Source organism: Artemia sp. Qi Xiang Cuo, chromosome 21 (assembly GCF_049724085.1).
Source record: "Artemia sp. Qi Xiang Cuo chromosome 21, ASM4972408v1, whole genome shotgun sequence".
NCBI classification, from domain to species: Eukaryota; Metazoa; Arthropoda; class Branchiopoda; order Anostraca; family Artemiidae; genus Artemia; species Artemia sp. Qi Xiang Cuo.
In genome coordinates, this window is record NC_142814.1 from 40,064,435 (window position 1) to 40,078,577 (window position 14,143).

Consider the following 14,143-nt stretch of genomic DNA (forward strand, 5'->3'; position numbering starts at 1 on the left):
GACCAGAACTCTTAATTTCTGATCGAAAAAGCATCCTCGACCGTTTTTACAGCCATAAGGTGGACGTGGGGATGAGGAAGGGGCAGTCCCACTCCTATACGGAAAATTTTTAAGGTCTAAACACATTTCACTGTCTTAGGTAAATTCCCTGTTGTTTTACAATTTCAAACATTTGCATATAAGGGTTTTAAACCTTTAAACTGGGGTCCTCTGATTGTTTTGTAGTTTGGGAGGGAGAGAGATGCCTCAAAGGGTGGATTTTAATGCCAAAACATCCCAACTGTCATTAAACCTTCAAATATATGAGTAAAGAGTAGCATCAAACCCAAAATAAGCAGAATTTATTCCGTGTAGGACGGGACTGCCTTTTCCTTATCCCCACCTCCACCTCATGGTCACAGAAACTTCGGAGGGTGTTCATTACGTCAGAAACTGAGATTTAGGTCCTTTTTTATAAGTCGAAAGTGATTGGAGACCAACAAGCAAGGGGGAGGGGAGTAATCTCTGCGGGGGTTATTTTCCTCGGGGGGGGGGGGGGATTTTCCGGGGGTAAACGTCGGCCCCCCATAAATATGACATCTTTTTTCTTCAAAAATTAAGGCTCTCAACGAATTTTCTCAAACTCGTGATCTGTCTAGATCGTTTTTTTCAGAAAAATACCGGGCACCAATTTTCAAAAAAAAGAAGAAAAAAACGGAAGCGTTTTCAAGAAAAAAATTACAAATAAATACATATATAAATTGCTCGTTTAAAGATACGAAATATATTGTTAAATTTCAGAAATGCATTTCTTTTCAGTATATCTCGAAGTACACTTCGGGGGGGGGGGGAATTTTACGTTTCTACATACATAATTTTAATGCATCCATTATCTGTTTTTGAGGAATAAGGGTTTCTGATCAACATTCATGTTTTTGAATTACCGATGTAGGCAATTAGTATGAGTAAGAATACAGATCATTAGTCACATCACCTGAACTTCGTCAACTATAGTGGCAAGAACAGTTTTGAAAGCCAGAACGGTAGACAAAGGTAATTGATTAACATCCCTGTCTCATAGTTTAATAGTGAAGGTAATCAGCGTGAGCGAGGTTCATTCATCTTAACCAAGTCTTCCCAATTCCCTCAGCTCAGGTGGTTAGAAAAGTTTTACACTAAATGAACTATCCAGAGGCAAGTTTGGCCAGGTCCATAAAACAAACAGTGGAGATAGAAAAATTATTGATCGGCATAATTTCAATGAATGAATAATCTGGTGGAGGGGAGATGATCTAGTAACTTAACACTAGAGGAAGACTTTTGATCCATATTATGGCTCACTAGCTTCCCGGTGGAGGTAATCACCGTGAGCGAGGTTAATTCATCTGAAACACGTCTTCTCAATTTTCTCAGTTCTGGTGGCTAGAACAGTTTTACACTAGATGAACAGTTCAGAGGTAAGTTTGACCAAATCCATAAAACAAACAAATAGAGATTAAAAATTATTGCTCGACATGATTCTAGTGAATCAATCATCTGTTGGACAGCAGAAGATCTGGTAACTGAACGGTAGGTGAAGGTTTTTTTATGGATATATCTGCCTACAAGGATCCTAGTAAAAGTATTCACGTCTAACCACATCTTCTCAACTCCCTCAGATCTGATGACTAGAACAGTTTTACACTAAACTAACTTTTCAGAGGTAAGTTTTACCAACTTATAAAAAAAAGTAGAGACAGCTCAAAAATTAGATTTATTGCTGAATATGATTTTAATGCATCAATCATTTTACGGAGGGCAGATGTTCTGGTAATTGAACAGTAGACAAGGCCGCATCCAGGAAGGGGGTTAATTGATTTGAACCCAACCCCGGAATTTTGTTTGACTCATAAAAACGTAACGAAAAAGGCATAAAGACTATTTTTCGATAAGTTATTATAATTTTTTTCGTAGTTCCCCCCCTCCCCGAACAAAATTCCGGATACAAACTTGACGACACATAAAGGTTTCTGATCAATATTCCCAGTCACTAACTCCTTCATGAAAAAAAAATCAGCACGAGTGAGCTTATGACGTGTTACTAGTATCAACTAAACTCTCAACTTTAACAGCCAAAACAACTTAGCATTCAATGATCTGTCCAAGAGAAAATTCGACCATAAAAAAACCATACAGAAGTCCATAAAAAATGATAAAAAAAAGCTGCTGGATATACACCGGTCACCTGTTGGATGGCTAATGACCTAGCTGCTCATCGGAAAATTCAGCTTTTACCCACTAATATCATGTTTGGGGTAATGAGTACGAGCGTGGGTATTAGACGTTACTCACGTTGCCTCAGCTCCCTAAATTCTGGAATTCTAGTGGCTTGAAATGACTTTACAACAATTAAACTGTTAGGAGGCCAGGTTGATCAAGTCTGTAAATGAAGCAGTGAAGAAAATTTTCAGAACCTGAACTTAAAAACTTGAGCCTACACCAGAACCAGGCGTTTTAAGCCTCAATTGGCGTATGAAATTCACATGTTTCGTAGGAATTTGCTTTATCTTAAGGTTCCTATACTCTCGGTCTAATGGTTTTGCAATTGATCGGTTAATTAATTTTTTTTTTCAATATCACTGCTTAATGGTTTCTTTGTGGAGGTAATTGTGGAGGTAATGGTTTCTTTGTGGAGGTAATCAGAATGAGCAAGACGTTACAAGACGTTATTAATGTCACTTCAACAATTATTCAGGTGTAAGTTTGACCAAGTCCGTAAAGGGAATAATGGAGGATATTCAAAAAGAAATTTCTAGGTGGCTATGACTTTAATACAACAGTCATCATGTAGATGGCAGAATTGATTGGGTACAGGTACGGGAGAAAGTGTTTGAGACAAATTAAGGCTTGCTGGTTTCCTTATGGGGATAATTAATGTGAGCGTGTGATATTTTTTCCTTACGATGCCTGAAATCCTGGTGTAAATTGGTTTAGAATAGAATAACTGTCTAGAGGTTGGTTTTGACCAAGTCCATAGAATATGAAGTAAAGAAAATTCAAAAGTAAATTTAATGCTAGATATGATTTTCATGCATCAATCACTTCAAGGAAAACATTTTCAATAAAGTGGTATTTTGATTAAATATTTTTATGTAATTTTTTACATTTTTAGGAAAATTTTATGTGTGTTTTTTGTGCTCGAGTTCAGAGAGCGCTTTCAAGTACAATTTGGAAGAGCAAACACCAAACTAATCCTTTAAAAATATCCCGTGTTTTATGCAGGAAGATTCGGGATGCTGGCTTGAGGAGGGGAGAAAGAATGAAGTCCCCTACATATGTGACTTCTTCAACGACAAAATATATTTTTATCCTATTATGTGCTCATCTTTTTTAGACAATATTCTCGTAACTTTAAAGAGCTATGAGTCAATATAGTGATGTACACGTCATCTAAGTGAATCAATCTAAGTGAAAATTCAAGAATATTTTCATTAAAATGTTTGTGATCCAGCAAAGAATAATTGAAGACATAGATTAAGAAAATGCAAGTGAAATATCCACTAACCCTGACTTAACTGCGTGGGACTGCTCAGGGCGCAAGTATGAAAAGGAATTTGAACTGTTGAAACAAAAATTGAAAATATTCCAGAAATTGTTGTTTTTCTCGTTTTCTAAGTTGTCTAAATTTTTTCTTGCAAATTTTTATGTTTTTTTTTTTTAACAGGAGAGATATTTGGCATGAATTTCTGATTAGACGTAAAACAAACTATACTACACATCAATTAAACATTATATATTATTCAATATATATATATATATATATATATATATATATATATATATATATATATATATATATATATATATATATATATATATATATATATATATATATATATATATATATATATATATATATATATATACTAAGAAAATTAATTTAGCTCAATTCAAGGATATTTTGATTCTAAATGTAGGCTAGTGAGAATCAATTAAGAATTATATATTAAATATAATCATACAAGTAAATCCTGGAACGCTTTTATTCCAAATTTGCCAGTGTAATATCTGAAAAAGTTTTTTCAGAAAAGGGCAAATGGAGACACTGCTTAAGAAAAATCAATTAAGGCCATACACATGTGACTACTGAGTATAGTCAGTAATTTAAGGAAATGGAAACTTCTTGGGAGGGCGTAAGGAGGGAGCCTTTGAATAGATTGGGACGGAGGAGTAGTGTGAGTAGCTGTGCTGGCCTCAAGTGACTTGGTGCTGCAGTGAGTTCTTGCTAGTAGTAGTAGTAAATGTGACTACTCACTTAACTGTGGGGTCACAAGCAATATCTGTGATGAGGCTATGGGTGGTGTAGATTGTATCACAAATACTTCGATCCAATCTGCAAACCTGTAATAAACAGATAATTAATTTTAATGTCCTATATATTAGGCCGTATTGCTTAGCTAAATAATCAGCATTAAAAAAGGAAATAAAATCTAGCTTCGCCTCCGATATACTCGTTTCAAATAAGTTTAACTGCTGGATAAGTCCATGTCTTGTCCATAATTCCATGTCCATGATAAGTCCATGTCTTGGAGGTGATAAGTATAAGACAACTTTTCAAGAGGAGGGGAACTAAGGAGGGGAACAAGAGGAGGGTAAATAGTCAAATCTCCTGGGGGCGTTTGGGACAATCTTCGCAAATGTAGAAAAAAGGCAAGAAAATTTATTTATTTACCCATTGCCATCCACAACATTTAAAATGCAAATGTTATCATTCAAATCAGATAAAAATAGATAAGCCCTTTAATCCTCGAAATACTGTTACTAAATATTGGATTAAATTGTCTAAAAAGGCTTAGACTTAGTAAACCATGGACTCAACAACGCCACGCTCCATTCCAAAATATTCACCTCAAATTAATTTATATGCCAGGACAACATATTGGTCAAAGACTTAAAGGTTAGATCAGTCAGATGATTTTATCAGGAAGGGGGGGGAGTAAAAACAAAATATTCTAAGGGAGTTTTGAGACAAATTTTTCGGGTGTAAGAAGCGCTGTTTACGTGAATCAACCTAGCTGAATTTTGGGAAATTATATTCCAAATGTCCTATGTCAGCAGATAAACAACAAATGAAGACACAGCTTATGAAAATTCAAGCAAGATATACGCAATCACTGACTTAACGGCGTGGGACACTAAACGCGAGCAAATTGCGAGGAAAATAAACTATAAAAGTGAGATATTTCCCCAAAAATTTCTGGTTTTCTATGTTTTTTTTCTTCTTTTTTGCTATACCAGCATTATTTTGCAAAACATTCTGATTGGATATAAAATAAACTATAAATAACATCAAAAATACACTATATAAAATATAATTAGTGCAAAAAGCACAATAACTAATGTAATTCAAAGCCAAGCTCAATTTTAAAGTAATCATTTCTAACTAATTAAACAACCAGAGGGAGAGATAAGTCAAAGACTTAGAAGAGGGAACACTCAGATAATTCTTTCCAGGGAAGGGACCAGAAATTGAAATACTCCTGGGGGCCTTTGAGGTATTCTTTCTGGGCGTAAGGATGACTGTATCTGTTTACGCATTATCTATAAGGAAAACGCGAGCAGAATTTTTTTTAGTTTTTTTTAGACTTAATTAGACTTTTTAGACTAATTTTTTTTAGACTAAACCAAATATGAATAAACAAAGTATTTCATCTTCGAAGGAATGAAATTACAAGTATGGTTGGATGCAGTCAACAGTCATCAAACAAACAGCCAGTTTTTGTGTCTTTCATGTAGGTTGCTTAGCAGGATTTACGAGTCGAAACGCCAAAAAGTATATTTTTGAACCATTATCTTCATTATTCCTGGGAAAAGGGATCCTTTGGATAAAATTTTGCGGGAGGGGGGAGGGGGGAATCCAGATCAAGAGGACAAATATAAATATAATAATTTTTTCCTTATAATAGTCCTTTTAGTTTAGTTATAAAAAAGGCACATGGATGAGGAGCGTGCGTAGCTGTGTTGGTCTCAGGTGGCTTGGTGCTGCAATAAGTTGTTAGTAGTAGTAACAGTATCTAAAAGGCCCGAAATTTATATTCTTCACCCCGTTGGCGCCAAGCAAGAAGGTTTGATCACAAACATCTGTGAGGCATTAATCATAAGGACATCTCCCACTCTCACAAAAAATACAATGCAAAGACATTATATCTGACATTATCGACTGACGACTGAGCAAAGCGCCAGGACCGAAAGAGCTAAGAAAAGAGCTCTAATAATAGCATCAAAGCAGGCAAAAATTTCGTATGAAGAGCTGCTGACAAAGTTTAAAATGCAAACTCTGAAAAAAAGAAGAGAGAAACTCGGCATGGATTTCGGAAGAAAATCTCTGATCCACCCAATCCACAAAACCCTTTTCCCCCCTCAATCCACAACAAAACGACTCCCGCGCAGGGTTGCAGTGCCTGTTGAGAAACTTCAGCCGGTACTCTGTGCCCATCAGCGGTCAGCGAAAAGTTTTATACCTAGTTTTGCAAATATGTACAACGAAAATCAGAAGGATTGATTTTTTTTTTCTTTTAATTATTCAATTTTTAATGTGACTATAATGTGACTAATACTTTTTAATGTGACTATAACAAAGAAATTTGACAGTGCCATGAAGATTTTGGTGAAAATAAAAGTTTATCTATCTATCTATCCATTTATATCTGATGTTTTCTCCCAAGTGGTTTTCTGGATCTGTGTTTAAACTAGTAAAATAAAGCTGTAAATATACTTTTTATATTGCAGTTATTACAACAGATTGCAGTAACAGGCAATATATTTTAGATTCAACCTTAAGTGGGACAGGCACATGTAGACTAATTAATTAATTCTCAAAAAATTAAAAAAACTAATTAAAAAATTAAACCCAATTCAAAAATTAATCGAAAAAATCATTAAAATGCTCAAAACAGTTTTACCTTTAACCGTTTCAACCTTTATCCCTTTAACCTGAATGGTCATTAGCCCTTTTTGAGACAGTCAAACTAAATTCACCAAAAAAATAGAAATTTCTTACGACTAATAGAAATCTATACTCGATTTTTTTTTTGCCATCCTAGATTCTGAATAATACCGTTTCATGGGGTTCTTTCATTGGCCAATGCCCTTTTTTGGTATTCTCATTGATAAATCAAAAAGAATAGCCCGCTCCCCTAGATTTTGGAAAAACATTTCGTCCCTTCCCCCTACATCACAATTTGATGCCACTGAAAGCAAGCAAATATACATTATTTTCCATGCGGAGAGAGAATACTTGTCTAAATAAGAGATAACATACATGCTATATGAATGAATGGTTTTTATTTCCCATCATAAATAACACAAGGTTACACAACGGAGTAATGAAAAAAAGAAAAAAAGAGAAAAAGAAAACGCAATAAGAGAAACAACAAGACTTCAATAACAATCTATATACAGCATACTAAACTCGTAATCAAACTAGCCTACGATAGCTCGGTACATATCATGATCAGGATTGAGCGAACGCCGAAATCGGACGATTCGCTCAGTAGCTGCAGTAGTCGGGTCCGCAACGCTGTAATTTTTCGAAACTCTTGAATTTCTCTCCCATGGCGTAACACTTAACAGATATTTTGCATACTTATAGTAAACCCTACGGACTGAGCGATTATCTGATTCGGTGAAAAGAGACCAAAACTGCGAGAGTGACAGAACATGCGGGATAACGAACACGGAATAAAGCCTTCCGAGTATATGGCGGTTATACATACGTTTGCAGGGTAGGAGTAGTCCGTATGCTTTGCGTACCTTTTCTGAAAAATGCTCAACCAGTGCTTCACGAGTAGACCGCAGATCTGAAGCGATCGGCAGTCCAAGATGAGTGAGAGATGGCTTTGAGCTCACCGCAGTATCACCTAGGAGCACGCTAATCGGGGTCGAATCTTTTGTGTTGTGACGAAAATCAACTACTTCACTTTTGGCAGCGTTAAAAGCTAGCCCAATCTTAGCATATTCATCACTCAATATATTGTAATTATCCTCAACGCTTGAAACAGACCTACTTGCGTTAAGTATATCATCAGCGTAATTGATGATCGACACGTCTATACCTAGATACATGCAGCACGTTTTGGCAGATTCTTGAGGGACGATAATACTGTTGTCGTATAGAGGAGGGGAAGTAATGGAGCCTTGCCGGTTACCTTTACGGACAGGTATAACTACGGTGGATACCGCCATACCGCGATGAGTGGGGACTTTAATCTTCATCTCAGTCTCCTATACATGCTCCTCCATACAACGACAACCGAACAGTTAACTCCGCGTTTGCAAGCAGAACTAAGTATATGTGCGTGGATACCGGAGTCGAATGCTCTACGTACATCGTGGCTTGCTAGAACAAGTGTATCATTATTATCGTGAGCACTGAGCAAAAGATTAGCTATCAACGAATGAACATGCTCGCGACTAGTACCACTCTTAAACCCAAATTGCGAATCGGGAGTATAACAAGCTTCACTTAGGTCACCAAAAACAAGCATTTCCATGAGTTTGCAGAATACCGGCGCAACAGTTATGGGGCGGTATGATGAAAAGTTCCTGGGATCATTCCCTTTTTTGGGAACTGGTGTAACGATGCCAACACAGAAAACATCGGGGACATGACCACAGGTAAAGATCATCTGGTACATAAGAGCAAGGTGATTTAACACACCGTCACCCCCAATAGCCAGATGCATTCCACAAATATTATCATCACCTCGAGAATACTTCTTTTTCAGTTTAGATAGCATATGACGGATACTGGAGACAGTAACAACGAACCCGACACTTCGTTCATTTGACGCTAGGAGGGAGTCGAGCTCTTTTTCGAACTCTTCCTCGAGAGCCTTGTTCGGCGGTGAGAATTCGTCGGTGAAATATTTATTCCAATCACTTTCACTTGACAAAATTTCTTCTTTGCGAGATTTCGGACTCCTTTTCTTTTAATATACTTCCAGACTGCATTTGGGTCACCTTCAAGCACTTTGCAATTCTGGTCCATTAAGTCGGTTTGGTGTTTAGCAAGGGTCTTGGCGAACTTTCGCTTAGTGTATAGCCTGATATCATTCAAGAAACCTTGACGAGGGCGCCCGCACTCGTTCCATAGTGTATACCAGAATTTAGATCGACTACAAGACTCGGACAACTGTACATTCTGAGACCACTGTGGATTTTCACTTCCGACTCGAACTTTTCGTGTCGGAACTGCAGCCTTTTCGGCACAGCGTAGGGCATGTGTAATTTCTGCACAGTAATTGTTCAGGAGTATCTGCTTCTCATTATCGGGAACAGGCGAACCTTGTTGAAGCAGTTGAAATGGGACCTTTATCTTTTCAAGCATATTATCATACACGGACTTGAAAAGCGCAGAGTCGGCTTTTCCCCACTCAGATTTTACCACCCATTTACGGTGACATTCATCGGGCTGAGTAGGTTTATTAGTGACACAGAACACATTTGAGATAGGTAGGTGGTCGGAAGCACAGATGCTTAATTTTACCCTACATTTTCCGTTTGTCTTCACATCTGCAGAGCACAGCATTGAGTCAAGGGAGGATACAGAGCCGGAGTTATGTACATACGTGAAGTCCAGGTCATTTTCAAGTACACGGACTTTCACAGGCAGCAACCAGAACCTGAGTTCTCGGGCTGTTGTCGCACAGGTTACAGTTCATGTCTCCGGTTACAATGAATGACAGTTTTTGCGTAACACATCCGCCAACTGCTCCACAAATCTGTCCACAAGCAACATTGAATCTTGCATCAGATTTATCGTCACGATAATCCGTGGGCATATAAACACAGAATAGGGCTGTATCAGCAATTCGGACACCGACGAAGAAATCAGACTGCTTGTACAAGGAAGGATTAAGACTTCTGCGTACCAGTATTGAAATACCACCAGAGGGTCTACCTCTGCCAGAACGCTTTGCAGGAACACTGAATATGCTGGAACTGTCATTGACCTCAAGAAGCTGAAGTCCTTCTGTTGTAAGAAAGTGCTCCTATAGACAGACTACGTCATATTCTTGTACGAATTGCTCGACCAGAGGTAGTTTAGCCAGAGGTCCACCATTCATGTTCCATGATACAACTTTAAGTTCAAGATTTTTCATTGTTTTACTGCTTTTTTTGCTTCAGGGCACTTAAAACTGTGACAGGGATGGTTTGTCAAACCACATAGAGAACAGTTGAGGGGTTCTGGCAGGGATGGTCCTTTGAGCTGGAGTGTTTCCCAGCGCAACGGGAGCACTTTGGCGGATTTGGACATGCCTTTGCTGCGTGGCCGAAGCCTTGACACTTGTAGCACAGGATTGGCATAAATTTGTATTCGTGAATCGGCAGCCGCTCATACCCAATCACGGGGGGAGACTTGATTGCACTCTGTAGGTCTTCACACGAATCAAACTTCAGTTTGAATGACCTGGTTTTGCCTATTCCAGAAGCTTCGACACATTTCGACACTAAACTGTGTAAGTCCTCTTCTGAAACACTAGCAGGGACGTGGCAAATTATCCCGAAGAAAGAGGGGCTTTTTACTCTCGCGACAACGGAATTATCGGTACTGGTAATAGCCTCTGCAATGGAATCGGCGGTCGCTTTGTCTTTCACGAGAACGCTCCAAGCACTCTTAAGAGGCCACAGTTCGACGATGTCACAGCTTGTCTGTCCGCAAAGTCCATTTAAAAAGTCGTTCCGTGATTCGGGATCAGTCAGTCCTTGGGGCGGATTCTTGAGAACTACGGCGTAAGTCTGTTTATGCTTTCCGTTATTCTCGAGACTGATAGGGATTGCGCAGCTGGTACTCAGACTCGACGAAACTGTCGAACTTTCGGCATAGCTCTCCCACTTTTCTCGTCAAAGTTGCACTTATTTCACCTGGAATAATCGGTACGTCATCAGGTTGGTCTAATACGAACCGCGGGAGCGAAATGTTTTTTTCGTCACACAGCTTAAAAACTTTCATTATGTCAATGACATTATCCGAACTTTTTTCTCTTGCAGTCAGTCTCGTCGCATATTCGGCTTCATCCCAAATCACCTTTTTCGCTTCCAATATATCCGCATCGGAGAAATGTGATAACGCACTTTTGACAATACTGTCTATCGGGTTTCCAGCCTTCATCGCCCGCTCAACAAAGTTCAGTACAGCATTTAACACAAGCTTCACGCTCGCCATTTTGCTACGGAATGATTATTACGCAATCCACGAGCAATTAAAGCTTTAAAGATTTAGCGGTAGATAAGACCCATGGGAAGTGCAACACACGAATCACCTTATCCCAGCAGTTTAAGGATAAAAAAAGCCCGCTAGTACTGTACGGCCTCTTGAATGTTCGTTGTTGCTCACTTCTGCACAGGCTATCTCCGAAAAATGCAGCCCGAATTATATCGCCGAAATTGGCAAAATATACTGTCTAAATTTGGCAGCTATGCAATATTTGGCAACTATGTAACTTCACTTATTCAGAAGAAACAGTGATGGCAACAAAGATGGCGCTATATGAAAATAGCAGAATAGATGGCGTGCCAGTCTATATAAGAAAAAAAAAGATGGTGCTGGTGAGAATACCCAGAGAGAAATACCTATACTAGGAATTATAGAAGGTCCCTCAAATACTACTCAACTAAAAATCTAGAATTAGAGTGTAGAAATCAATATGGAAATAACCTCAAGGTAATGCAGAATCTTTATCCCATTAAGGGCAAAGATGCAAACTCAGCTACAATAACTCAGCTACAATAATGTAAATTGAATTACTCCTCCCTCCACCCGGGGGCCTAGTGGCTCCCTAGTACGTGCTAAGGGCTAGATCTGCAGAATCTCGGGCACAAGGCTGTTTATATAAGAAATAAACATATAAATAAAAAAATGGTAATTTCAAAAAGAGTGTTTATATAAAAAACCGTTTCATATTTATGTCTTTCGTCAATTAAAAATAGCAAAAAATTTCTTGATTGGGAAGTTTGGAGATATTAGGCATTTCTTGATATTTTCTTAAGCTTTTTAATTGCGTTTTTTTTTCAAAAACTGATATCAGACAGTTATTACTACACTAATCTTGCCAATTACAATTATTTTGTTGTAATATTGTACTGAAAAAATGCCAAGAAACGGCAAACACTAAGGTTATACAGTTTTATACAGGCAGTAATAGTCAGGGGCCGGGTGTATTATATAAGAAGCCGTTCTGTTTTCCCCCTTTTTTACCTTGGCAACGCCCCAGATTTCTTTTAGATACCCTCTTCATAGATGTTTACAACAAGTTTACGTCCACGCGCAAAATAGGTCAGTATGATTATTTGAGGTTAAACGTCAATCAGGATGAAACAAAGACGAAATAAATTTCTAAGAAAAAACGAAGAGTTTGGGTTATTTAAAAGAGTGGAAACCGACGCTAGCGCGACCAAAATTAACAACGGCATCTAGCGTCTGGCGTTTCTTGACATTTTTTCAGACTTTGTAATCATGCTACTGTTCAAAACTGAGAGCTGACACTATTTACCATACGAATTTGGCCACTTCTTGGGAATAACTATAACTTTGCCTTATTGTTACATTGAAAAAATGGCAAATGCTAGATGGCAATGGTGATTTTTTTTGTCAATGCTAGCGCCAAATTCCACGCTTTTAAGTTACCCAAACTCTTTGAGACAAAAGTTTAGGATAGTGATCACTTTTTCTGGTTGTAGATTGTAGTCTAGTTTTCCACACATTCAACTGCAACCTAACTCAATAGTAAATTATAATGAATTTATTATATTATATCTAATATTATATATTTCAGCTATATTGAATACTAAGTCAATTATAATAATTGATACCTTTAAATAAGATAATTCCTTATCACCATTGTATCTTCTTTCGACGACAAAAGCGTCTTTGCTGGCCCAATCATAGGTGAAGGAAATAGTCTTTTTAAGTCCAAGGTTATACCGAATAGGAAAATATGATGCGTGAGGATTTGATATTGCTGAGCTATTCACGGAGTAAATGATTCCAAAACCTGAAAAGGGATTTTAGCAATAAATGCTTTATTCAAAAAAAGTTTCTGAAATCAAACTAAAATCCCTGAAATAAAAACAAAAATCCCTCAAAATGGAAATAAAATTAATATCGAGTGCAAACATTAAGAGGCTTTATCAAAAAAAGAAAAGAAAAATAAAGCATTATAAATTGACAGTAGCATACAAACATTCAGTTATTTTGGCAAGAGAGGGGAGGGGGTATATGCCCAATATATCTACCGTGAAGGGGTAAAAGTAAATAGACAGAATTAGTTATTTATTTTAGTTAAAATCTATATTTGGATCTATAGAAAACTTTTTTTTAGTGAGAGCTTGTCTACAGCAGACTCGAACAACATACATTATATGCCAAACTAACAATGTGGCTCATAAACACTGGCACACTAACAATGTGGCTTATATAAAGCTAATAAAAGAAATATAAACGCTTAATATCTTTGTGTTTCCAATCTAAGTTTCAAACCCTTTGAGAGAGATATAATAGAATAAATATTAAATAACTAAACGAAATAGCAATTCAATATTTGGATTATATAAAAAATATAATAATTTATCATATTTATATTGTGTTTCATTTCGTGAGAAATTTATTTTCCTATATTGTCACTACTTGGTACGAAAAAAGTAACATGGTTTATTACTTATATTATAAATCCTACTGTTCTTATCTATATTTTTCGATACACTTGTTTTGATGTTTGGCCATATTTAAAAGAAAATAATGCAATCTTAAATAATATTATCATTGATTATGAACATAAATTTTAATAATATCATAGTCTGCAACATATTTGGTCTTCCCAACTCAGCTACTGTCAAATTCGTTTTCTAAGGTTATTATAATTTATATAAAAATCAGCTGATGATTGGGCTCCGTAAAGTTTATTTATATAAAAACTAAAATAATACTGAAATGAAATATGTGCTCTTTTTTGTACAAAACAACCATTTTTTTTCCGCGTCGTAAGACTCTGCGCTGTCCAACATAAACCGTCCTGCAAAGGGTTATAAAAAAGACGCTTTATTACTTTTTGATACTTTTACGTTAGGTTTATTTTCCATTTATTTGTTTGTTATTATTATTTTTTTTTTGATGAAAACATCATTA

The 14,143-nt window shown here is 36.9% G+C and overlaps 1 protein-coding gene across 1 annotated transcript in view; it reads right to left on the minus strand.

Moving 5' to 3' along the window:
* The window catches only part of yl (Putative vitellogenin receptor yl), a 492,935-nt gene that overhangs the window by 25,939 nt on the left and 452,853 nt on the right, over window positions 1–14,143 (minus strand). The window contains exons 28-29 of the mRNA XM_089106682.1: window positions 12,832–13,013; window positions 4,274–4,359 (exon numbers count right to left, since the gene is read on the minus strand). Of these exons, the coding sequence (XP_088962808.1) occupies window positions 4,274–4,359; window positions 12,832–13,013 (268 nt within the window). The remainder of the gene's footprint in view (window positions 1–4,273; window positions 4,360–12,831; window positions 13,014–14,143) is intronic.